Here is a 26138-nt window from a genome sequence, read left to right as displayed (position 1 = left end):
ATAGCTCTCTCTGATAAACCTTACGGCCGTATGGGCCGGAGCCGATGGTATTCCTGCATTCCGTTCCATGCGAACGCTGCGAGCATTAAGACCTCTTAGGGCAGTCTCACGCTGGGAGGGCATGAGAGTAAGTAGGATGGGTGGCGGGTGAAGGGCGGCAGTTGTATTCAGTCCTTCCTATCTTACCAGTAAATATTTCCTCTATGGTAGTCCCTTGTTAAATATATAAATTTATATATAAATTTTCCTCTATCTTTTGTCTGCCGTTCTACTGCCGCCTCATCCTGTTATTAGCCGTCGTGGTTGGTGTTGTGTACACTTTTCACTGTGGCTCTCTCCGAAGCTTTCTGTGTCTGTTTCAGGAAGAGGGAGTTGCTGTACATTGGTGTCTGCCTCGTCGCTTCGACAAGTTCGGGTGGTGTAGGGGTCGGGCGGGTAATTTACTGATTGGCCAAGGTGACTTTCCTTGGCAGTAGTCCCTGCTATCATGTTTTTTTCAGGTTCATCACAGTAGTCAAAAATAAGTTGCATTCCTGTTTCTATGACATTGATATACATCCGTATTTTCTCGTCGAAGTCTAGAATAGATGTTTTTCAGTTGTATAAACGGATATAGTAGGTACAGGAAATGCATGTGCTTGACTGTGTGATGGATCGTAACAGTACTTTCATGCCATTGTGTAGTGTTGTGGCCCACTGAAGTGCTTTCTTCATTCTGTCTTAACTTGGTCTTTACTCCAGGTGTCCCTCATAAACTTCGTAGCATCCTTGGCTGGGGCAGGAAGCATTCAAGCCTTCAAAACTATGCGTACTCTCAGAGCTCTGAGGCCTCTTAGAGCTATGTCTAGAATGCAGGGGATGAGGGTATGTACCCAGTCTCAGGGTGCCTTAGAGGAGCCAGTGGCATAGTTTTTTTTTTTTTACATTTGATTTAGAATGTAGTGCCGTTTTTGTTTTGTTAACAAAATATTAGTCAATTATATTTTACCACGTCACAACTGCACTTAAATCTTATTCCTTTAAATATCTATTAACATTTTTTTTAAATGAATACCTTAGTACTTCCAATGATTAGTCAATTTTGTTGTACTTATTTCTTAACCTAAATAGTCATCAAAACAAAGCTGTGTATTTTAATTTGTAAATCAATTAAAAAAATCAATATTAAGACGTCATTTTTATAAGATCTAATGAATACTCTGCTATACATTAAAACTGTGATCCGAAACTTTAATTTTTCTCTCTCAATACTCATTAGAATATATTAACTATCACTTTTTTTAAAATATATATATATATAATCAGGACAGTACTAGGTTTCTACTCCTTAAAAGGCAACCTTGAGACTTCGGGAAAATTGCAATCATCAGCTGAGATATTATTCTTCCTTGCATGGACTGTCCCCCATTTTTCTCACTTACAAACTTGCACTTTCTTTCTTCAAACTGATGTTGATTTTCTGCTTCTAGTAGTCAACTAGTACATGCATGTTATAGCACAGGGTTTGTTATTATTGTATATACTATTATTCCATTGTTTTGTGTTAATTACATACAAGAAAGAAAAGAAAAAGAGGTGAAAGTATAGAGCCTCAACGCATGTAGCCTGAAGAAAAGCAAAGAGGTTCATTATATTTTCACAATAGATTCTATACTGTTAGAGAATCAGTGTTAATATTTTTTGAAACAAAATACACAAAGTTAATGCAATAAATTTTAAACCAATTAACCAAACCTAAAAATGTTTAAGAACACACCATGTGTACTCCTTCCCTTTCTTTCATTCCTTTATAAACCTATAAACTGATTATTCGTTTGATGTTATAACCTCCGCTAATCCATTGCAATCTTCTTTGTTCCTTTCACCTCATTTTATTATTCCTATCTTTTTTCTTTTAATTCTTCGTATTAGGGGTATTATGTATTCTTTGTTTGGAATATTGTAACATAAAGATGACTAGGGTAATTAAAAAATGTTCAGTTTTTTGTAATTCACTTTAATCGACAAGAACTCAACGGATGAACTTCGTTATATTGGCTCTTTTTTTAAAGATATATATATATATATATATATATTCGTATCAATTTAATCACAATGCATTTCTTTACTTGGAACTGTTGCGAAACCCACGCAAAAGAACATCTGCTTTGTGCAATTTTAAATATATATATATATATATATATATATATATATATATATATATATATATATATATATGGAGTATACTACCCAATGAACTGCTTTATTAGAATAGTTATACACCAAAAAGTTTTAATTTTTATGAAATTTTAATATGCATGTACAAAATTATTAATTTGCCATACAGGGTTTACATTGCAATATACCATAGCAGTTTTTTACTTTTCCATTAGATGAGAAAAGATGCTGAAGGAACATGCCAAAGAGCAAATTTGCATGGGCTTGATATCTGCATGGAAACCAAATACAGAGTGAGAAGTGAAGTATTTTCCCCCTCTTTTATTTATTCCTCATTTGACGTATTGCATACATATATTTATATTTATCAGAAGTCAGAAACCTAATATTAACGTACGTTTCAGGTCGTAGTGAATGCCCTCGTACAAGCGATCCCCAGTATCTTCAATGTGCTTCTTGTGTGCCTCATCTTCTGGCTTATCTTTGCCATTATGGGTGTTCAGCTGTTTGCAGGGAAATATTTTAAGGTAAAAATGTGAACATATATTTACAACGAGTGACTTCTGTTGTTAATTGAATATTGAATTTACAATCTTGTATCTGAAACATTAAAATAATACCTAAAATTTTAAACATAAGAATAAACGGTAGTTAAATTCGAATGTATGATACCCTCTAATGTTAATTTTAAATTTTGGTAAACAACAAGAATTACAGTTCAAAGTGTATTATGTATTATCTGAAAATGTGTGAGGTTAAGTCGGAAAATAAGTTTCCCTTTGCGTCTATTGTCAAGTGTTTAGGCAAGACAAACAATATAGTGGGAAAATAAAGAACAAGACTTACCTTATTTTCCACATAAAAACCAAGGATGTATTTGTCATAACGCTTTACAAAGTTTAAAAATCTTCCTTGGAAGAAATGTGTATCCTGCATACAGAAACAGTCCTTCGCGGCTGTATTCACTTCACCATTGGTTTCAAAGCGATTTTTGGAGAGCCTTCTTCAATGCTGCAAAGAGATGGAAGTCGCCTGGGGCTAGATCGTGACTGTACTGTGAATCGACGAGGCGCTCGCATCCGAAGGCGGCAAGATGGTTTTGTGTTGCCGCCGCCGAGTCTGGTCTCGTATTACTGTCCAAAAGAACGCCAGATATAGAAATCCAGGCCGATTCGAAAATAGTATAATTCAGTCTTATTAGCAGCTGACAATACCACTCGGCATTGGTTGCCCTAACTTCATACTTGCTGGGCACAGAGTAGGGGGCTTATTTGAAATTTCTGCTAGCACTGCGATAGAGCCACCTGCAGGATTTTGGTTGCACGTCACCAAATAACATGTGGATGGCCGTCGCATTAAGCTGATGTCTTGTTTGTTCCATTGCTTTATGATTACTCGGGAAGAAAATGAGAGGAAACTTATTTCCAACTTCCTGTGCTCAATAATAATATGTTAGGGCAAATATTAAAACCAGGCGTGCTATAAGATTAGTACAAGAAAATAATACGTATACTTTACTGACTCTATGTTAACAAAAAAACAGGAAAAACATTAGGTCTGAAAATGAATGTAGACAAACTGAACTACTTGGAAACAAGTCAAAACCGTACTTAACACATGCACACACACACGTGCAAACACAAACAAAAAAGTATTTCCTCGTACGAAATTCTGAAAGGCTTTGGTTGATCAGTCTGCGATTTAAAATGAAGTGTATATTACACCATTCCCAATTATCTTCATGACGCTGGGTTAACATTACAATGCCAACATCAATTAGTTTTTCCAACGTCATTCATCTAAATACTGACTAGATGTAGTACTGCTTTACTTCGTTGGTCTTATGAAAATCGGCGGAACGGTGCGGCTAGAAAGTAAAAAATTTGAATACTAATGCAAAGGAAGCAAATATACCTAAACACTTGTGTGTGGTGATAACACATTCGTACAAACACACAAAAGTGACGTTAACAGAGAAATAGAGAGAAAATTATGGCACGAATATCTTGTGCAATACAGTGAAACCTGTCGATGTTGGGCACCATAGGTTCCCTTGAAAAGTGGCCAACTTAGACAGGTGGCCAACTTGCAGAAATAAAGCGTCATTATTGTATTTTTAGAATAGGATTTCTAGTATTACTTTATTGTAAAATTTTAATAAGAAATGGCACGACAGCTACTTTTAAAAAATGTATATAGAGTAATCATAACACTATACAGTACTAGAAAAAATACTACAGTATGTTTAATATATGTACCTTTATCTTCCTGAAAACTAGTCAGGTACACTTGGTTATTCGGATTGAAAACACAATAACACAAACAACTATAAAATAGAAACGTATGTAGGCAGTTTATTGAAACTGATATTTTAGCACACTGAGTTATTCAGATTGAAAATAAGAAAAACAGAATTATAAATTGAACAATTTATGTGCAGTTTATATTACTTTTACTTTTTTCGACAGTGACAAGTATTTTCTATAGATACCTTTCGAAAAATAGCAGATCAGTTATTAAACGAATTTATTGATTGTGGTTAATTAGAAACGTATTTCTTTTATTCTCTTTGGCACATATGCACATTCCAATTTTGTAGTTAACTACCTCTTGTTAATGAGCTCCAAGTGTTTCCCTCGGAGCAAAATATGTTTTGAAAAAATCTTAAGGGAATTCATATCTGATAACCTCCGCTACCTTTCGACAAACCGTCAGGTGCCAATAGTTGACAATTGAGATGGTTAGCTTTAACCTTGAGAATTTCGAGGAATTACTAAAGCTTTCCACTGATGAAAGGAGCCGATATAGGTAATGGTTTGACCAAAACAGACAGGGTAAACAAATACGTAAAACCTTTCCTGAATTTCTGTACGTGCTTTTCCATATTCACATCTTCCTTCACCACCCCTTTTTTGAGGGTAGTTTTCTGGCAATTGACTCCAAGAACAAATAGTGCGAATTCATGCTTTTTGTGTCCAGTCACAAATACAGAAGATCTATCTCTCATATGGGAATACGAAATAGTTAAGAAAAATAACAAAACGGTGTTTTGCGTGGCCAAGATATGCAGGTAAATTTATTATCATCATCATAGGGTAAACATTGCTTTAATGTGGCCAACTTCCAAAATAGACAGGTGGCCAACTTACAGAGTAATAAGTCACAGAGTACAGAGTACAGTCTTATGGGAAAATTGCAGGTTCAAGACGAACCACACCAAGATAAGCAGGTGCCCAACTTAGAGAGGTGGCCAAGTTCACAGGTTTTACTGTACTTTTATCGTTTCGAGAAATTAAAAAGGAAAATAAGCAAACGAAAAATCTTGTTGTACTGTGTGAATATGAAAGCTGGGACTGAATTACAAGTGGACATAGAGTAAGAATGTTGGAAAACGATGTATTTAGGAAGATATTAAAAGCAAGAAGACACAATTCAAACAATATATATATATATAGATAGATAGATAGATAGATAGATAGAGAGAGAGAGAGAGAGAGAGAGAGAGACAGATAACGAAAAAGTTAACAAAAATCTTTGTAAATTGTTTCTGAGTAGACCCAGAAGGAAGAGGAAGAACAAGCTAACTTCCAAAGAAATAAAGAAAATATTTTCCCTACCTCTTTGCTTCATCAGAGTACTGAAAAACTCACGTAAAACTTTTCTTTTGCTTCTTCTCAAAATTTCATTTTTCATTTTTTTTTTCGTACAGGCAATTAAAAAATAATTAGGTTTAAACTTTTTTTTAATGTAAATCATTTGTACTCGAACATCTTTTCTTTTGAACGATCTGCTCTTCAAATATTTTGCACTATTTTTTTTTTAATTACAAGTAGATGTGTAATGTAGGATTAGTTTTGTAGAATTTTATTCAGCATTGAAAAACACTTGCAAAATTGTTGTGATTATAAACTTAGAAAAAGAAACATACTTTTTCAACTTATCACTCACTTGAAATACCTATGAAGCATTAACTACATATCGATATGTATTTTCTTAGTGTTTTCAATTTCCAACCACTAATCTGTAATTGCTTGATCTGTACTTTTGTAGAAAACTTGAATTCGACTACTGTCTGCTCAATTAGCTAAAATCCTGTTTCTATTGTTTTTGTTACTAGGTTTCTATATGGTTTATTGAAATTAAAAACATAATGCACTTCACAGAATAACAACAATAACTGAAAAAAGAAGTCTCAAAAATAGTGAAAGTTGTCAAGAGCTGGTTACTAACAAAACATTTAATAAACCATAGAGAGACCTAGTAACAAAAAGCAATAGAAACACAATTATAGCTAATTGAGCAGATGGCAGTCGAATTCAAGTTTTCTACAGCAGTTAATGGTAGTGCAGATCAAGCAGTTACGGAAGATTAATGGTTTAAAAATGAAATAAATAAATAAATAAATAAATAAATAAATAAATAAATAAAAATACATATTGATATACTTAATCTTCAATAGGAATTTCAGGTCACCGATAACCTGAAAAAGTATGAAATCTTACAAATTTATAATCACAACAACAGTAATTTTACAAATGTTATTCAATGATGAACACAACTCTACAAAACTAGTTTTACATTACTAGTATGTACAATAGAAGCTCTAGTACAACATATCTTCAGTAGCAGATCCCATTCAAAAGAAGAGCTGTTCAGGTAGAAGTGATTTACAATGACAAGAGTATGAACCTCATTAGTTTTCAATTGGACATACGCAAAATTCTCAAGAGTTACTGATTAAGGTAACAGAGATCGCTGAAACAGTTTAATGCAACTAAAGTGCATTTGGACTCAGCAAGTTGTTATATTTTCTACAAGATTACAAGTTACTAACTTTATGCACGAGCAAGAAACACTGCCCCAAGTAAATCAGAGCGCAACCAGGTTGGACTTTTTTAAAGACAAAAAGATCATGCAGAATCATTAAAACAATTATATATCAAATTACTGTGTAGTTAATTAGCTCTCAACTTTATTGTTTGCGCAGTTACATAGTATAGTGTAGAATACAAGGTCGAAAAATGCACGATTTGATAACTATAAAATTTAGCATTGCCCAGGTTGTTATGATTTGGAGATGTACGTTTATTACATGTTTGATATGAATCTTATGTACTAAAAACACGTAGCAAGCTGGCATAACCACACTGTCTAAATCAATAGGTTAAACAGCGTAAAGCGTACTAGTTGTAAGTTTAAATCTTACCTGTTAAAAAGGAATTTGTTTCTGGTGTTTTTTGCCCTGTATTTAACCAGTATTTATCCTCATCTTCTTAAAACTAAAGGGCAATACGTAAAACCACGTTAAAAAATAAAAATAAAAAATAAAAATAAATTAATAGCAGCACATGATGCTTAGAAAAGCGTGAACTTAAATATGGCCATTATTATTATTGTTTTCAACTTGTTAGTTGATAAATTATTTTACGAAGTTACCACTATAAAATCTTTAGTCCGTATGGCCCTGAAGTTATATAAGGGGAACAGTGTGAAAGTAAAAATTATCTCTAAATCTATTCAATTACCAAGATTTTAACATTAAAACTGACTAGTATTTTCCAACAGTTCTAAGAGAAGCATAGAACTACTAAACAATATATTTATCAAATCTCTATCTAGCTTGGAGAACATAGTTTCTCCGGAAAATACTATAGTGAATTGAGAACAAAGAAAAACGTTACTGATATGTAAAAGAATAATAAAGAATAATTGCAATTACAGATAGATTCCTTATTTGTAATTTTAATTAGTGTCGCATTTTCACCTGAGATATGCCATGTGTAAACAAATCGCTATTTTTTCTCAAATAGGGCCTTTAACTTCGAAGGGGAAAATAACATTTTGTATTATAATTCATCTACGATCATACTCTATTGAATATTGCCCACACCTTTATTGTTGATGGTAATTTATCATTAATACACATTATTTGAAATCTTCCATATGGTCATGAATTCGTTGAAGCTGCATAATGATGATGGTCTCAATTCCCACCTATCTCGTCATAAACCGAACTACCGCAGTCTGTTGTTAATAACTGTTGTTGTGAATCAAGTTTTTCTTCCATTTTGCTATATGTATTGAAGGCTTTCTAGCGTTTTCACATAATTACGCTTTTCCATCCACCCAACCTTTTTTCACACATACCCTGATTACATGTGTTCAACATTCATTAGAAAGATTGTTCTACTTGCAATTTTTTAACCTTACGTGACTCCTCTATAGTTATATGAGGAGGTTCTGAGTTACGAACTCTGAGTTTGTTTCTCATCGACGTCAGTAGTCTTTGAAATGAGAGATGGGAAGCTTGACTGCCCGTATTTTTTGGAAAATATCCTTTACTTTACAACAAACTGTTTTAATTCCTCACTTGAACTTAGAATATCCAAAGTCAAAGTTACAGTGAAAATAAATAAATAAAAATAGTAGATTTTAAAAAAATCATCTAATTATCTCACAAAATATGAAACAGTGATCAGTATTTTCAAGGTATCACGAGTGACTGTCAACGACATCAAAAGTTACTTCTATATAAATATTTTAGACAAAACTAATATTGCAACAACTAGTTTATGGTCCTTGCTATCAAATTGACATAACAGGGTTCCTAGTGATCTGGAGAAATCTATTTCCCTGACTTCTCCCTGACCTTCCCTGACCCTTGGCAGAAAATTCCCTGACATTTATGACATATGTCGGATGACATTGACATATAAATAAAGAATAAATAACGGTGAATATTTATATATGAGAACATATATTCTATAGAGACAAATAATAATCAACTGCTCATGCGTACATTCCACTTACCACCCATTAAAATCTGAGCAACGTTTCATACTGTGATTATAAATGTTTGGCTAAGCTGAAATTGGTGTACAATTAATGTTAAAAAAATATATATTTTATAAAATTTCCCTGACTTTCTCTGATTTCCAGTTTTTTCCCCTGAGTTTTCCTGACTTCCCTGGCCAGTAGGAACCCTGTATAAAATGAAAATCACGATTCTTTTCCGTTTGACATTTCGAAAAATATGAAAACAGTGGAAGAATTAATTGATTAGAATCTACTATCTTTTATCTTTTAGCATATACGGAATTGAACTTAATTTTAGCAACAGTGTAAATAACATGTGTCAATATATATATGTATATATGGTATATATAATAAGCCTTTTCTAATTTTTTGCAGTGTGTAGATGGCAATGGAACAACTCTCGATCATCTTATAATACCGAATAGAACTATATGTGAAGCTGAGAATTATACATGGGAAAATTCACCCATGAACTTCGACCATGTAGGCAAAGCGTACCTATCCTTGTTTCAAGTTGCCACCTTCAAAGGTTGGATCCAGATAATGAATGATGCCATCGACTCAAGAGAAGTAAGAATATTAACTTTAACAGGATTTATTATTATTATTATTATTATTATTATTATTATTATTATTATTATTATTATTATTATTATTATTATTATTATCATTATCATTTTCTGTATAGTTTGTAATAAGTTAATTTAACCATTTTAAATGTAATCTGAATTAAATGTAAGTTTTGAACGTAAATCTGTGTGTGACTTCGTTGTTTTAGTGACGGTGTCTATCGGTCACGAAAGTCACGAAATAAGAAAACAGTCATGAAAGTCAAGGAAAAGCTACGAAGTTCAGCTTTTGGGTCACGATTTTTTGTTATCTGTACAACTATAAGTAGAGACTGGAAAAGTTTGTTCCATGTAATGTCAAAATTCACCGTCAAGAAAATGTCTATTGTCAGCTTTAGCCGCTACCAAATCGAAAGCAAAGCACGCTTCTATTGCATGCATGAAAATTTGGCCTAATTCGCATCCAAATTCGCAAATATATGTACGTCATGTGTATATAGATATGTAATTTTAAGATTAGTGGATTTGTGAGTGTTTGCTGTTCGTTAGTTACCGAACAAAACAGTCTATATACAATGAATATATTGAATATACAGTGAATATAGATATAAGATAAAGATAAGTGCTAAAGAATATAAGTACTGTTATTAATTTTTGAATGTTACGAAATTTTATAATTTGATAAAAAAAAAAAAAAGTCACGAAATTTCATTTTGGAATATTAGTAGACACCCTGGACTTCCCTTAAGGCCCCTATTAGTTATGCCCCTAATAAAGTAGATTCTAGAATTTGGGTATAAACTATTTCATTTGTTCCCGTTATCAAATTATTGATATTGAAGATTGTTGAAATTAAAGCACTTTTTTTTTTCAATACTGGTAAAATGTAAAAGGCAATATTAAAATTTTACAATAAAATTGATGTCTTGAAAAAGTTTATTTTGGACATTCTTGTACAAGTTTATTGTGATATTATATGTTGTAGTGACATTTCTCAACAGAATATTTTCGAAAACCGAGTCACGAAAGTTTCATTCAAAAAGGAGCCTCGTTCCCTTCACAGTCCTTTTCAGAAAGAATACATTCGGTTCCTCATTCAATTCTTTAAAGCTGTGCATTCCATTTATCGTTTTCTAAAAAAATAAAACGAATTCTTTACATTACAGCCTTTTCAATATTCAAGTCTTTTCTGATCATCTTTTCCAAAACAATAAATTAACAATAAATATACAGGGTGTAACATAAATGCATGGCCAAAAGTGACGAGGTGATTGCGGACATCCAAATAAGTAAAAATATTCCTATAAACATGTGTTTGATGCCACTTCCTTTACGAGATACAGGAGTTCAAATGCCGAGTCCCTCCAATGGCTCACTATGGGAAAGTGAATGGAAATGTCCAATATTACAAGAATAATGCAGATTCCGCTTCGTAATACTTCATTACTTTGTGGTATCATGCGTAAGTTATTCTCATTTGCATTCATTTGTAAGGACACAATAACACTTTCGTGCAAGAGTTGTGATCTATGAACCGTTGTTTCCTATTGTGCACCGTTAATTGACTTCACACTTGAACTCCCTGTCTTCACTAGCGTGCGCAGGACATTGGGAATGTGGGTGCCAGATCTAAAGTATCACCATATGGAATATCGTCCTCCCCCCCCCTTTCCCCTAAGAAAAGATAGCATCATTGCACCCGACGCTGAGTCGGTAACGCACGGCACACATGCAGACGGGAAATAATTTACACGTAATCTCTTCTCAGTTTGTAATAATTCTACATAAAAAACATTGTGTCTAATGGGTGTGCCAAGGCACCCATGGAACCCACGTTGCGCACGCTTATGCCTGTCTTTCGAAAACATAGCGGAATCTGCCCCATGTTTAGGAACGTTTTGATGTCAGCAATCATATGCTAACGTGGACGTCTAGTGCTTTTTGAAAACATACAGTAACACTTTGTACCAGGATGCAACACTGACAACCTAATAACCTCAAATGTTGATTAGTTTCTGTGCTAGTGAAGTGTATTTGCACAGGCATAATTCCACTTGATTGTATTATTCCTGTAATATTGAACATTTCCATTCACTTTCCCATAATAAGCCATTGAAAGGACTCGACATTTAAATACCCTGTATCTCGGAAACGAAGCGGAATTGGACCCATGTTTATAGGAACATTTTTACTTATTTGAATGTTCGCAATCCCCTCGTCACTTTTGGTCATGCATTTATGTTACATCCTGTACACAAGTTGCACTATATTCATGTAACTATAACACCATACTAACACTTGGACATTTGGTTCACGCAAAGAATATGAAAACTCATCTCTATTAGGTGTTCTATATATTGTAGTTAAGAACTATGCATTCAGTATTCCTTACACTGAACCGATTAAGAAGTAAACGCTTTTATTACATAGAATTTAGAAGGAATAAAGAAAAGGAGGACGAAAAACTGAACTTAGTTGAATGATACGTAAAACTTCTGGCCACTCGTCTTCTTTTAGATACTTTGTACTTATACTAGTGAGTATCATAAAACTACCCTCTGAGATTTCTAATAAAATTTAGCAAGGACAAAACAAAATATGCCGTAGGATAGCCTTATCAGTTTTAGGACGGCGAATGTTTCCAGGTGCTTATATAAAACAAAACACTTTACTGAGTAATATGCGCGAAATTCTGATCGCTCAGTTCCTTTTAAAATTGTTTGAATCATAATAGTGTGTACTATTACAACTATAACACTTCTAATGAAACTTTGCTCTAGGCACAGGTTGCATAAGTTCTGTTCCATCTAATTCTACGTATAAATAAGTTTATAAAATTATCAAATAGAGATGGATACCCTATTCCCTCCCTCTCCTCCCCTTCCTTTTCCTCTTTCTCCCTTTAAACTAAACCAGACATGCGAGAAAGTTTGTCAATATTTCAGCAAGAGTACTAATTTGAGATATCATTATTTTTTCGAAACTTTACTATTTCGAGCACCTAAGAAATAAAAACATTGCTAACGTACTTTTCATCCTCAAAAAGTTTCAAATACGTAAATATAGCAGAATTGAAGAATTTTAAAGAGGACGAAAACAAATTTTTTCTTTGCGTTTCTTCAAAATGAAAAAAACGTGTTCCATAGTTTCGTTAGGACATTTCTAAATGCTAGAACCTATTAGAGATGGAAGACTTAAAGAACCGTGTTCGAGATGCTTAGAGGGCAGAATCAAGTTTTGTTTCAAGTTTTAAAACAAACTGCTTGTACTTCCATTATCTATTAAAATCTTATATTAATATTTGGTATATGATTCCTCAAAATTTTTAAGAATTTTATTGGACAAATTTACAAAAAAATTAAGTTTTCCTTTTGTTAAACTCAATATATATATATATATATATATATATATATATATATATATAGTTTAATATCTCGTAATTATGATCTGTATATAAATAAAAAAAAGAGTCAGACGACAACTGTAAATAGATTATAATTAAGTAATTAATGTAACATCAATTAATTAATTGGAAGAAAACGGAAGTTTATCGAGAAAATATACAAACAAAGATTATATAATTCAACAAGAAATGCAAACTATAATCTTTTATGTTAAATAAGAGATAGTCTTTTTTGTTATGTTCCAATTGATTTTCATTGTCATTCAGGATTCCGGAATAGCCTGATTATGTGTATAGTTACATGCCATTCTTGTACGGATTGAAAGTACAGTATTGAAAGCTCACATAGAATAAAATATAATGTGCGTGATAATTTTATTAATATTGAAGGTTTAGCGCAGGCATAAAATGTTATAGAATGTTTTCAGATGCACTGACATTGACTGAAATTGAAGAGAATTTCCACAAAAATTTTATTTCTGGTAACTTATATACATTCCTCAAAATGAAACTCTCATTTGGAAATTCACTTGTGGTAATAGCTTAGCAATTAACCAAATTGATTAGAAAACCTTACACCCTAGACCATTTAGCAGCACCGGCAAAAATATTTCGATTGTTAACGATTGAAAAAGCAAATAAATTAAGTTTCTTGACTTTTCTTTTAGTTTCTATGTATTAGAGTTGCCAAATTTTTCAATGAATCCGGGGACTCTTTTCTACTTTAGACACGTTACTAAGATAATTAATTGAAACAACAAGTTTTGTCTGGGAGCAGAATAGGAAATCCGGGAACTGTCTCTGGGAAACGGGGACGTGTGGTAACCTTGTTGTATATTTTCTTTCTATCCTTCTTATCGAATAAAGTAAAATACGTGAAAACTTAAAAAAATAAATAAATAAACTAAAGGGTGTCCCACTCGTAAGAGGCCATGGGAAAAGTGTTATAAAAATCTTAGTAAAAGTGGGTATGAAACCAAATTTGTATATGACATACCTTTGTGGTTGAGAAATGAAGATAAATTACAGGAGGGGGAGGGGAGGGAAGGGAGGGGCAGTCACGCCCCTACTTCCCCCCACCTGTATACACAGTTCAACACGGTGCTGCATGTTCGTGAATGTTACTGCCAGAGTATTGGGCGTGACTGCCTGGATTTCACGGTGACTGTTCTCACGTAACTCGTCGATGGTGCGTGGTTTGTTCTTGTACACATTACCTTTAAGGTGACCCTACAGAAAAAAAGTCAGGCATAATGTCATGTGACCTTGGGGATCTTAATCCTTTGGAAATCACTCTGTCACGGAAAAATGATTGCACCGCAGCCATACTTGTTTTAGACGTGTGGCATGTTGCCCCATTTTGTTGGTACCAGCCAAAGGTCAGTTTCTTGTCATCCAACTGGTTCACAAATTCATGGAACAATACCTGGTACACTTCACCAGTGACAGTAGTTAAAAAAAAAAAAAAAAAAAAAAAACACGAACAGTAAGCCAGGCTACACTGAAATACGAAACACACACATAACTCGCGGAATCTCACTGTTGCTTCATTCCACAGATTTACAATGCTGCTACGTCGACGAGTTATGTGAGAACATCCGTCGTGAAATCTAGGTGGTTACGCCCATGTACAAATTTGGTTTCATATCCACTTTTATTAAGACTTTTATAACATTTTCCCCGGGGGGCTCTTACGAGCACCCTGTATATACTAACATTGTATTTCTAAAGATTATTTATTTCCTTTTTTATATCACTTCGACTCGCTCTGTGGTTTTCTTTAGTAACATCTCCTTTGCTACAATTCTTAAATATTTATTCGATATTCTTGAAACACCAAAAATCTAAATAAAAACCAATACTTATTATATCTCATATATCTTTTGCTCTTCTATTCTTGAAAAATTAATTATAAGCACTTAAGTGTTAAAATAATTACTTATTGAAGTATGCCACTGTTAACGGTAAAAAACTATGTGCAAATGTTCGAACACTTTGTTCTTCAAAAGCTGCTGCACAAATGAGTTATATTTGCATAAAATAATTTTTCCCATCTATCGTCAATTTCTTGCTGAAATATTTCAGGTTCTTAACTTTTGATGTTTCAAGAATATCCACCAAGTGAATAAATATTCAAGAATAGCAGAAAAGAAGTTACTTAAGAAAATTCCAAACAGGGTTGAAATGATATAAAACGAAGAATTATTCTTTTAAGGTTCAAGTTTAGTCCAAAGTTAGGGCATATAATTTATTAATTAAGTAACCTATAGCATCCAGTAGCAACTATGTGTAAGCTTGCTTTTATTGTTTTGAACTCATTTTTCTGGATTTTTACGAATGTTTTCATTTGCAGGTGGGAAAACAACCAATCCGGGAAATTAACATCTACATGTATTTGTACTTCGTATTTTTCATTATCTTTGGATCTTTCTTCACTCTTAACCTGTTCATTGGTGTGATCATCGACAACTTTAATGAGCAGAAGAAAAAGATAAGTATATTTTATGATTTTCTTGTAATCTAATGATAATGAAGAAAAATTAAGAAATAAAAATAATAATAAAAAAATAAATTTGTGAGTAAATGTTACACCTAGATTGAAATTCATGTCAGTGTAGACATCGGGGCCAATTAAATATTAACTTATGTGATAGCAACGCATCTTTGCTATCAATTTACGACAAACTACAAGGCCGATTAAATATCGTTTTCCGAACATTTGCAATCACAATGTTTCGCAAAATTGGTCTCTTCGTTTACGACGTGTTATAGCATTTGTTATAACATGTTACATACTTTGTGTTGAATTAACATACCTATGTTAGTCAAATATCAAATGAAAGCTTGTGATTTTGTACAATTTTGATAGCACAAGCTTTACATAGGAAGAATTAGATACCTATAGGCTGTAGATATATGCTAATGTAAGGTTTCTGAGGAAAGTGTGCATTTTCTTTCATTTAATCGGTAAAGAAATAGTAGTAAATAATACATTTATAGCATGGTAGAGTAAAGGCTTCCGATATTAGTGTGTACGGTTTCCGATGTACTCCAGTATCTGCTTTTGTATTATTATTATTATTATTATTCAGAAATTATTCTATTCAGAATTTGTTTATTTAGGAATTTTGTTCTAAAATTCGGATTCAAGATTTTTAATATGATAAATTTAGTTTCAAGATCGCAAAATCTTACGACTGACATCATTACACAAATTCTGAAAAAATACATTTAACGTTGTTGGTCGGAAATTGATCGCAAAGATGCGTTACGATCACGCAAGTCAATATTTAATCGGCTCCATTGTTTTTCAACTATGCTGATAGAATTTTAATAACAGTTACGAAATATTAGTATTAGTTAATGTACGAAACACTTAGAGGAAGTAAGATGTTTACATAAATCAAGTAAAATATTTATAGGTTCTATGAATTGTAAACTCAACTTCAAGAAAAGGAAGAAGCAACAATTGATATGGAATTGAATATCATTTCGCTTCACGAATATATGGTTTCAATCTCAATACATGCGTTCTTAAAACTTCTAAATTAGACGAAACGGAAACGAAATAACTACTCCACATAAAAGCGATTCACTATTACTAAAATCGCCTGCTCTGAGAGTTCAAGCAGAGGGTGGAAAACTCCATTTCAGCATCTTACAATGGAATTATTTTGAGCTTTGACGTGCTGACTGACTTTTCAATTTTCTACGACAATATTAATATATGATTGTACAAATTTTTAAATTGATTATTTTGGAACTCATGTATCAACGATTCGCCAAACAATTATAAAGAATGTTTCACAATGTTAAGTTGTCATTTAGAAAGATATACAGGGTATTTCAAAACAACATCGATAACGTTTTTAGGTGATTTCTGACCGTAAGATAAGACGAAAGGTATAGAGCAAACTAAATGTAGAAATGCTTTCATTCAGCGCTATGACCGACCGAAAATTTATGGGAAGACTGCAAGAAACAGCCGTAACTCGAGAACAAAATGTCCGATCGAAGTCGGGTGAAAGAGGATGTCCATTATTTTAAATCGTGGATTCTATTAATGCCATGGGGGCCCGAAGAAAATTTTCTAGGAGGGGCATCTCCATGGTTGGTATATTACGTTTGGTAGTGCCGTAATATAGATTAGAAACAGTGCCATCCCGGGTCCTAGTGCTGGAAATATACATTATACATTTTCGTGAGTCAGGGGACTGCTTCCTCATGATTAATATACAATTGGACTAATACAGAGGCGGCGCATGGGTGACCTCCAAAGAAATTAGAGAATTCCTGGGAGTATTTTATTAAAAGTTGAATGAGGAAAATAAACAACGATCAAGTATGTATTTCAATGAACAAAAATCATAGTACATTGTTCCAATTAGAAGAACACTGTTAGAATTCGAAAGAAGGAGAGATATACATGTTTGATTGATCTACTTTGCCTCAATACAGGTTGAATTCTCAGAGGAAGAGCTATTTCTCCGATGGACGTAACTTTTACGTGTATGACTTATCATTTATGAAAAATGTTGAATGAAATATGTGTGTTATGTGGGAGTTAGCAGCTTTTGTAAGTGTAATTATTAAGAATAGCTTGTATTCTACGAACAATCTGCCACTATACTTTTTCTTTGTATGCCATAATGTGCAATGTGCTGATACAAACGGTGTCCAGTAAATATCCTCACATATTAATATCTAGAGCTTACCAGATATGAATTGAAGCTCCTTTACTATTTCTCAACGTAGTCCCCTGCCATTACTGCATGTTTTTGTTATCTGTCTATAAACATCTTTATTTGGCACCGTAAATGTTTTTCTCAGTCTCTCTGCCATTAGAAAACTGTCTGAATCATTTCGTTATCCATGAAATGACTAATAACGATTCAGTTTTACACATTGAATGCACTTGATGATTTTATACGTATTCATGCAAATTGCGTTTTCTTACAATTAACCTAGAACAGTAGATTTCATCTTCCTAACACTACGATCCCTTTTTCGCTAGCTCCATAACCGTTTCTTCTTTACAAATAATGTCGAAAATAATAAAATGTATTAAAAACCACCTTAATGGCGACCCACCGACAATCTGTCTGTGACCTCTATAGGGACTCAGCCCACCAACTAAACTAGATCTAGAAAAACGTACCTAGTATAAATACCTAATATTCTTAAGTAAACGCCGTGAAAAATTTTACAGAAAGTCATGTTTGCATTACAAGACATTGCTTTACTTAGAATTTTAGGGAGATTGTGAATGGAGTTTGCCAGATAAAATAGAAAATCTCGAATAATATCCTGAACAAAGAATTTACCAATGTGAAAAATTACTTGCTCATAAATCTCAGTGTTCTTAATTTGTCACTGTTAACTGGTATAATTAAGATTTTTTCTAAAATTTTCTAGCAACAAAACCTAGTTTCACTTTTTTTCATATAGAGCTTTTTTTCTTTCTTTTTCGTGTTTGCGTGAAGAGCAGTGGTCGAAGTGAGACGGTATGCAATGGTATGTCATACCACCTCTGGTTTTTCAGTGACCAAGACATACTGTCACTGGAGAGTAGATGCTAAATACCTTTAATAAATCCTTTTTTTACAGTAATTGACGAATAGCTTTGCACGTAAAAAAAAATGATTTCTTGTGTAAAAATAATTTCTAAGTTGACAACACTGACATTTTTCACCTTTTTCCTACCTATTGTTTTTAAATTGAGATGTCTTCAAAGAAGTTCATCTAGTTTATATTTTGATATGCCATATTGCATTTTTTTCTTGTGTGTGTGTGTGTGTGTCTTCTTGCCTTAGTGCATACAAATGTTGTGTTTCGAGGATGGGCGGATTTAGGGGTTGTCTGCTGTGCAGAACGGATCTTTCGAGGATTGCAAATATTCCTCAGTCGAGGGGGGTCCGGAAGTTTTCCCGCAGAAAATTGTTAATATAAAAACTCTGTTTTTGAGAATTTTCGTGTATAATTCTCTATAATACAACATAAGGAGATTTTTTTAAAAACTTTTTTCAAAAAGTTGTTGGCGGGGATCAAAGTCTCTCCATGCGTCTTCCCCGTAACTTCAGAGAAGCTCTCCAATGGTTTTCAGTCATTACGTAGATAGAAATGCAATCTTTTAGGCAACATACCCTCACTGTATTTCAACATTTAGATAGCCGGTAATGTCGAGTCAAAATCGTAATAAAACATACCGCCTCTCCTTTTCTCCACTTCGAACAGTGGCGAAGAGAGATACTTCACGAATGTAGTAACAGAATTCTGAACCATGTTATACATTTAATTTTTAACACGTAATGACCATGACCTCGGCTAATTTTTAGCTGTCTGAGATTAACATCAATCCACACTATTTTCTACGATAACCGAAGTACTATTGTCTAAATCTCTCTTTTCACATGTCTCTATAGTTCGAGACAAACAGAAATAATATATAATGAAAATAAGCTCAAAGAAAAGTTTTTCATTCATAGCATCCAGAATAAATGGCTTTCTAGAACCTTGTTATCTCTAGAAAAGAAGACGATTGTACTTGATGAATCGATCAAACTATTGTTTGTATATCTCTTTCAATATATTTCTATATTTTAAAACAACTAACAAGGAAACATGTGATCAAAGCAAACTCAATAAAGAATTCTATTCACAGCAAAGAGCATAAAAAGCTTTCTAAAAGGTTATCTCTAGAAGAGTAGTCGCTTTACTTAATGAATGGATCAACTATGCTAGTGAAGCCTAAAAGGACCAGTTAACAGATAATTGTGTTTCTATTAGATTCTATATTGTAAACTATTTATTTCATTACAATTTGTTTAAGTGTTCCAATTTGAATGAAAGAAATTTGAAAGTGTTATTCTTTCCTTTACGCAGGAGGATCACTAGAGATGTTCATGACTGAAGACCAGAAAAAGTACTACAATGCAATGAAAAAGATGGGTTCCAAAAAGCCATTAAAAGCTACTCCAAGGCCAAGGGTAAGAAAGTGATAATATCCGAAAGTGATTCAAGTACAAATATGTTTTGTAAAAAACAGTTTTTAGAACTTCATTATACTACTTTTAAATATTGATTATAAGTTGTAAATAATAGTAATGATATTTCTGAAAGTTAAAATTTAATGTGGTATTATTCACTTATTTCATTTTTGAGTATTAGATTTGTAATGGAAATGACAACAGTAATTTATGCATCTTATCTTTTTGACAATTATGTAGAGTGAAATTTAATTAATGGTTTCTGAATTTGATCATGCAATTTTATTAAAAGTAGCTATATTTTACAAGGAAAAAAATTAGAATGAAAGTAAATAAAAATTAAACATATTACTGAATTTACTGTAAACAATACTTGAGACAGCAATTTATTTAACGTTTAGATTACATTTTGAAATATAAACAGTACTCACCTCTTGATGTTTTGTAGTAAAGATCAATTTTAACTTTAGTTCTCATCAATATTTCTGGCATAATGCAAATATGCTCTTCATCAGGATGTATTTCTAAGGTAAATTGTGAAGATGTTGAGTTATTCACAGAAGAAAGTAGCAAGTAGACATAAAATAATTCGATAAATTGTTTTCATCGCTTGAAGAAATACCGGAATTCGTTGAATTATAAATTGGTTATTGATACTGAAGTGCTAGACCATACGATGTGAATAACCCAACATCTTCACAATTTAGCTTAGAAATACATCCTGATGAAGAGCATTAATGCATTATGCCAGAAATATTGATGAAAATTCGATAAAAATGATTATCACTACAGAACTCAGAAAGATGAGTACTGAAAATACTGTACTTGAAATACCTAAGTGAAGTAATTAATTAACTAGTTATTTAAAAAAATAAGGAGCAAAGGATATGAACAACTAAATAAAAATGTGTTACTGGAAATAGGACATTACCATAGATTTATTGCTATAAGAAAGAAATGTTCATAGAAGCAAATATTTTATAGAAGAGTTTCTAATAAACACAAGATGAAAATATTTATTATCAAACAAAATAAATTTATATATAACTGATTGTTCCTTATTGATTAAAATATTTTTTAAAAGAATCATATAGTGGAAGATTCCTAACAGACACAAGGAATTAATGGTTTTCTTCTTCTTTCATACCAGTTTTAGATTATTTTTTTTAGCTATAAAGAGATCTTAATTAAAGTTCACCATATAAACAACTAATATTCATTGTTATATTATTGTTATGAATATGAAATTCAATCAGAGTATTAGGGTATGTTTGAGAATAAATAGTAATCTTGAAAGTTTCGTTACGCAAAAATATAAATAATTATGTAGCTAACCCACCTGCGACCGACCGCCAACACCCAGTATGCTTCGCGATACCGCGGTACATTTAAATGATTTTTAATAGTCTATAGTGTATGAAACAAAAGCCTATAGCATCACTTCTATTGTGTATAGAGATATGAAGTAAAAAGTATTTTGTTGTCTAGGGTCTCTACTTTAACTTTTTGTGGCATTAATGATATTTTTTCAAATTCAGAGGGGTCACGGGGGACAAAATCCGAAAATTCTAGAAAAAAGAATAAGTTTTTTGGAGAACCAACACCAAAGCACCCCCGTTTTCAATTTGGTTTGTAAGAGTAATAATACTATTTCTTCCTAACACCTAAACCAAACAGATTTCGCATTGGGAAGGTTGTAGCTACACTTCAAATAAAACTATTTACAAAAAAAAAAAAAAAAAAAAAAAAAATATTCGAAATTATTCGAATAATTTTCAAATAAAAGTATTTGAAAACAGGGGTGTTTCCCCCCAAAACTTATCCTTTTTTCTAGAATTTTCGGCTTTTGCCCACTGTGCCCCCCCTGAATTTGAAAAAAATATGATGAATGCCACAAAAAATTAAAGTAGAGACCCTAGACAACAAAATACTTTTTACTTCATGTTTCTATGCACAATAGAAATAATGCTATACGCTTTTGTTTCATACACTATAGACTACGTTAATATAATGGCGTACGGGATCAAAGGACGTACTATTTTGTCAATGTGGTGGCGGGTGGTAACAGTTAAAATAAACGCTTCGGATAAAGCAAAACATTCAAAATGTTTAATTTTGAGTGAAAAATGAGTCAAAAAGTTGGATTATATGGAATATTAATGAACTCTACCGACAAATTGAAATAGGTGATTCCTCACATCAGAATAAGAAAAGAATCCAAATGTTTCTGTGGGATAAAGAAGTGCATAGTTTCAGAGCAAGCATCAAAGATATATTTAATGTCCAAAAGCATCAAAAAACTAAATTTCAACATGTATTATTCCGAACACGAGGGACTGTGGTGCTGGCAATCCCAAATACCTCCCACTTCCTGCCGAAGCATTCCGTGTTCGCTGCTGTCAAGACTTACCCGTTTGCCTAGTTTGGATCCACCTAAAGTCAGAGCACATCAGAGAATTATATTGAGCGTGTCTGGGAATTATGCTCTGTAGGGAATCCCTTGCACACTCATTACACATTGCTGAAATACGCATGTTTGGGTGACGAATTTGTGATTTTCTTTACGCTGAGATAGGCCGCCACTTCACGGTTAGCGCATGTTGAAATTTAGCTTTTTCATGATTTCGGGTAGCCCTAGCTCTGAAACTATGCACTTTTCCTTACAGTTCCATCTCTCATTTTGATGTGAGGAATCACCTCTTACAGTTTGTCAGTATAGTTCATCAACATCGTTTCATTTCATTTTCACTTAATTTCCTGTATAACTAGATATAAACATATCTTTGTCACAAAAAGCACATGTAATTTACAACAATTCATACCATATGTAATAATTGATAAAAAATGTCTTGTGATTAAATGACATGTCTGTAGATTGCTTAATACATAGAATTAGTTAGAAAGTATTTTGTATTTTCGTGTAGTATGATTAGTCTCTTATAGCACAGGAAAGAAAGAAAAACTACTCTATTTCCAAAATTATTCTTCAATGTATTCGAAACGTAGAGAGCTACTTTAAATTAGAGATGTTTATCTGCTTAAAGTGTTGCCAGTACTATATGAAATGAAAGAGTATTATAAATTGGTAGTTTACTTATGTAAAACAATTGAACATTTGAATTATTCTTGTCTCGAAAGTACTACACACGTACAGTAATAAAGGAGATGAAGACAGATAAACAGAAAATATACTCTCGAACGCTTTTAATCGATGAGATTAACTTCAGATGGAAAGAAAGTGCCTATCCGGTTGCAATGATGTGAACAGACTTTGGGAGAGAGGGTTGAAATTCAGCTTAAATGTAGAAGAGACTATGTAGATTCTATATTCGAAAAGCAAATTGTCCTAAACTGGATGGAACATAGTCAAAAAGAAAGCATGAAACATTGACGTTAATGTCAATGGAAAATCAATGAAAAACAAATAATTCCTCCACTTCTCTCAAAAACCAAAAGAGCGATATGGCTGAATTTCAGCTTAAATGTAGAAGAAACTACGTAGATTGTATATCCCAAAAGCAAATTCTAAAATGGATGGAACGTAATCAAAAAAAGCACGAAACATGATCATTAAAGTCGATGGAAAATCGATGAAAAAAATGAAATTGTCCACATGTCTCAAAAACTATAATAAGGAAATGGGTAATTAAAAGCTTATTGCAAAGACATAATGAAGAGCTTGAAAATGATGTATAACACGTAAGGTAAATATGGATAGAACATTGTCAAAAGTCAAGTTCTTTAAGTAAAATCAATAATAATGATAAAGTATATGCATCTTCTTTGAATTATCCAGGGCGCCTCACGCGGAAGTTGAGTTGAATTGATTTTGAGTTTAACGTAAGGCAGTAAGGCTTTATAAGACGGGATCAACTGATTAACGTGGAATCAGAACCACGTGAGTTCCCGCCGGGAATCGAATCCGGGTCTCCCACGCCAAAGGCGAGTACGCTAACCGCTTAGCCACGAAGGAGCTCACGCGGAATTAACATGCTTGAAATATCTCAGATCTTGATTTGGAATCTCCAGACTCGATTTAGCACGCAACGTGACACAGTCTGGTGCTTATGGCAAACCGGATAGAGCCTTTCAAAGAAAATAAAAATAAATAAATACAGAAAATGGTTATAACAATGTGTTCGTTTAATCAGGTGATTCCTACTTAACAAAGCAGGTGATTGAAACAACGAAAAATTTGACAAATTGTACATATTTTAAAATATATGATATAAATATTTAGTTTTAAGTTTTTCTTCATTATTATTGCATTTATGATTTGACTTTCTCTTTTTATAGTGGAAGCCGCAAGCAATAGTTTTTGAGATCGTAACGAACAAGAAATTCGACATGATTATTATGTTGTTCATCGGTTTGAACATGCTAACGATGACGCTGGATCACTACAAACAGACTGAAACTTTCAGCATGGTCTTGGATAATTTGAACATGATTTTCATCGTTATCTTTACTTCGGAATGCCTGATGAAAATGTTTGCTCTTCGTTATCATTATTTTACGGAACCATGGAATTTATTTGATCTTGTTGTAGTTGTTCTGTCTATTTTAGGTAAGACTTTTAAATGCTTAAATTCTTAATAATTAATATTCATAACTAATTATGTTATACAGGGTATTTCAAAATGAAAGCCAAAGGGGTTTTAAGGCTTTGTAGTATTTATTACATTTAACGTACAATTATATATAATACATCAGATGAAAGAGCAACTTAAACAGGTTTTTGGATCAAAAGATCCAATATATTTCAAGCAAAAATTTTCTTGCAGGCCTTATATCTGGAGAAGTACATATAGTGTAGGCAAACCCAAACTATCACTTAACTCAGCGTGATGTCCTTATTCCGTAAAAAATACGAAAGCTCGATTTAGGGGCCGTTGAAACATTTTGTGGCCTCTGATCCAAAAACTAATTATTGGCCAAGATCGCAATCTTTTGATCCTTTTTCTTTTCTTTTTTCTTTTCTTTTCTTTTCTATTCTTTTTCTTTTTTCTTTTTTTTTTGATCATTCCTAAAATTCTTGTTGCTACAAGTGTTCAATATGAGCACTTGTCACACGGCACACATCGAGTCGATAGGTGAGACCCATATACTTTCCTTCGGGATATGTCACAAAACACATTCAATTTAGGGAAGTCTCGTTGCAACTGTATCATCTCGTGGGGATTTGTTGACCCCCAGATGCGAACATTATGAGTGTTCACATCGCCACTTAAGTGAAATGTCGATTCATCGCTGAAGACGACATGATCCAGAAAAATCTTCATGGTCATGCAGCAATATTTCATTTGCAAAGTTGGCACATAGACCATAGTCTGTAGGCCTTAGTGCTTGTAGCAACTGTAAACGATAAGGACATAGTTGTAAGCGTCTCCTTGAAATTCTCCACACATACGGTTGAACTGTAACTACAGATTCAGTCTTTGCATAACGTAAAACACAAAAAGCTTACTGCTAACTAGTTGCCATCTTTGCTACTAGCGCTTTCTAATGGCAGATAGAGGAAAGAGTAATGCGCATGCGTGCGTACAAAACAGTTTGAGTTGCTCTTTCACTTGATGTATTATTTATAATTGTAAGTCAATTGTAATAAATACTACAAAGCTTTAAAAACCCCGATATTCATTTTGAAACACCTTGTAGTAACAAAAAAGAAGATATTTGCCCAATACTATGTGTTATTTATTGAGAGACAAAATAGTTTTATTGACCTCTGACACCTTCCTCAGTTGGCGAATCCTAACTATATATAAACTTACATGAACTGACATAAAATAAAGGGATACTTCCGGTTGACATGGAAAGTAGAAATTTGGCATAATTGTAGCTTTCCGGGACTAACCCACATGAAAATTGTCAAAAGTGAATATTTTTAATTTTTAGGGGTTCTAAAGGGGGGATGAAGAAATACCCCATGTTATTTAAATGGACTTTTTTTTCTTTATCTTTTTTATACCTATAATCTCATATGTTAGGTACTTGGAATTGGAATAAAAACTTGTTTGGTTTACTTTTACGTTTTCATTAGCGTTACCTAAGTAAATGACCAAAAATAAAAATCTCCACCTGTAGAATGGTTTTATGTGGAACTGAAAAATCTTATTATTTATATGGGACATCTTCTACATTCCAAAATGTTTAGGCATTTCTGGCAGGATTAGAATGATGAAATTTGGTATGATAGTAACCTTC

At 32.9% G+C, this 26138-nt stretch overlaps 1 protein-coding gene across 24 annotated transcripts in view; it reads left to right on the top strand.

Annotated features, from left to right (window-relative positions):
- The window catches only part of para (sodium voltage-gated channel paralytic), a 651733-nt gene that overhangs the window by 616638 nt on the left and 8957 nt on the right, over nucleotides 1-26138 (top strand). For 20 of the 24 annotated variants that reach the window (XM_081734028.1, XM_081734020.1, XM_081734025.1 and 17 more), the window contains 6 exons: nucleotides 742-864; nucleotides 2562-2684; nucleotides 9349-9543; nucleotides 15299-15436; nucleotides 19824-19931; nucleotides 24228-24498. In XM_081734028.1, coding sequence (XP_081590154.1) covers nucleotides 742-864; nucleotides 2562-2684; nucleotides 9349-9543; nucleotides 15299-15436; nucleotides 19824-19931; nucleotides 24228-24498 — 958 coding nt within the window. Of the gene's footprint in view, nucleotides 1-4; nucleotides 128-741; nucleotides 865-2561; nucleotides 2685-9348; nucleotides 9544-15298; nucleotides 15437-19823; nucleotides 19932-24227; nucleotides 24499-26138 lie in introns of all 24 variants that reach the window. The other 4 variants (XM_081734019.1, XM_081734040.1, XM_081734039.1 and 1 more) reach the window with 1 other exon arrangement.

The sequence above is a fragment of the Thermobia domestica genome, chromosome 12 (assembly GCF_964235325.1).
Source record: "Thermobia domestica chromosome 12, izTheDome1.hap1.1, whole genome shotgun sequence".
In the NCBI taxonomy this organism is placed as follows: Eukaryota; Metazoa; Arthropoda; class Insecta; order Zygentoma; family Lepismatidae; genus Thermobia; species Thermobia domestica.
This window is presented reverse-complemented; position numbering and strand designations above follow the sequence as displayed.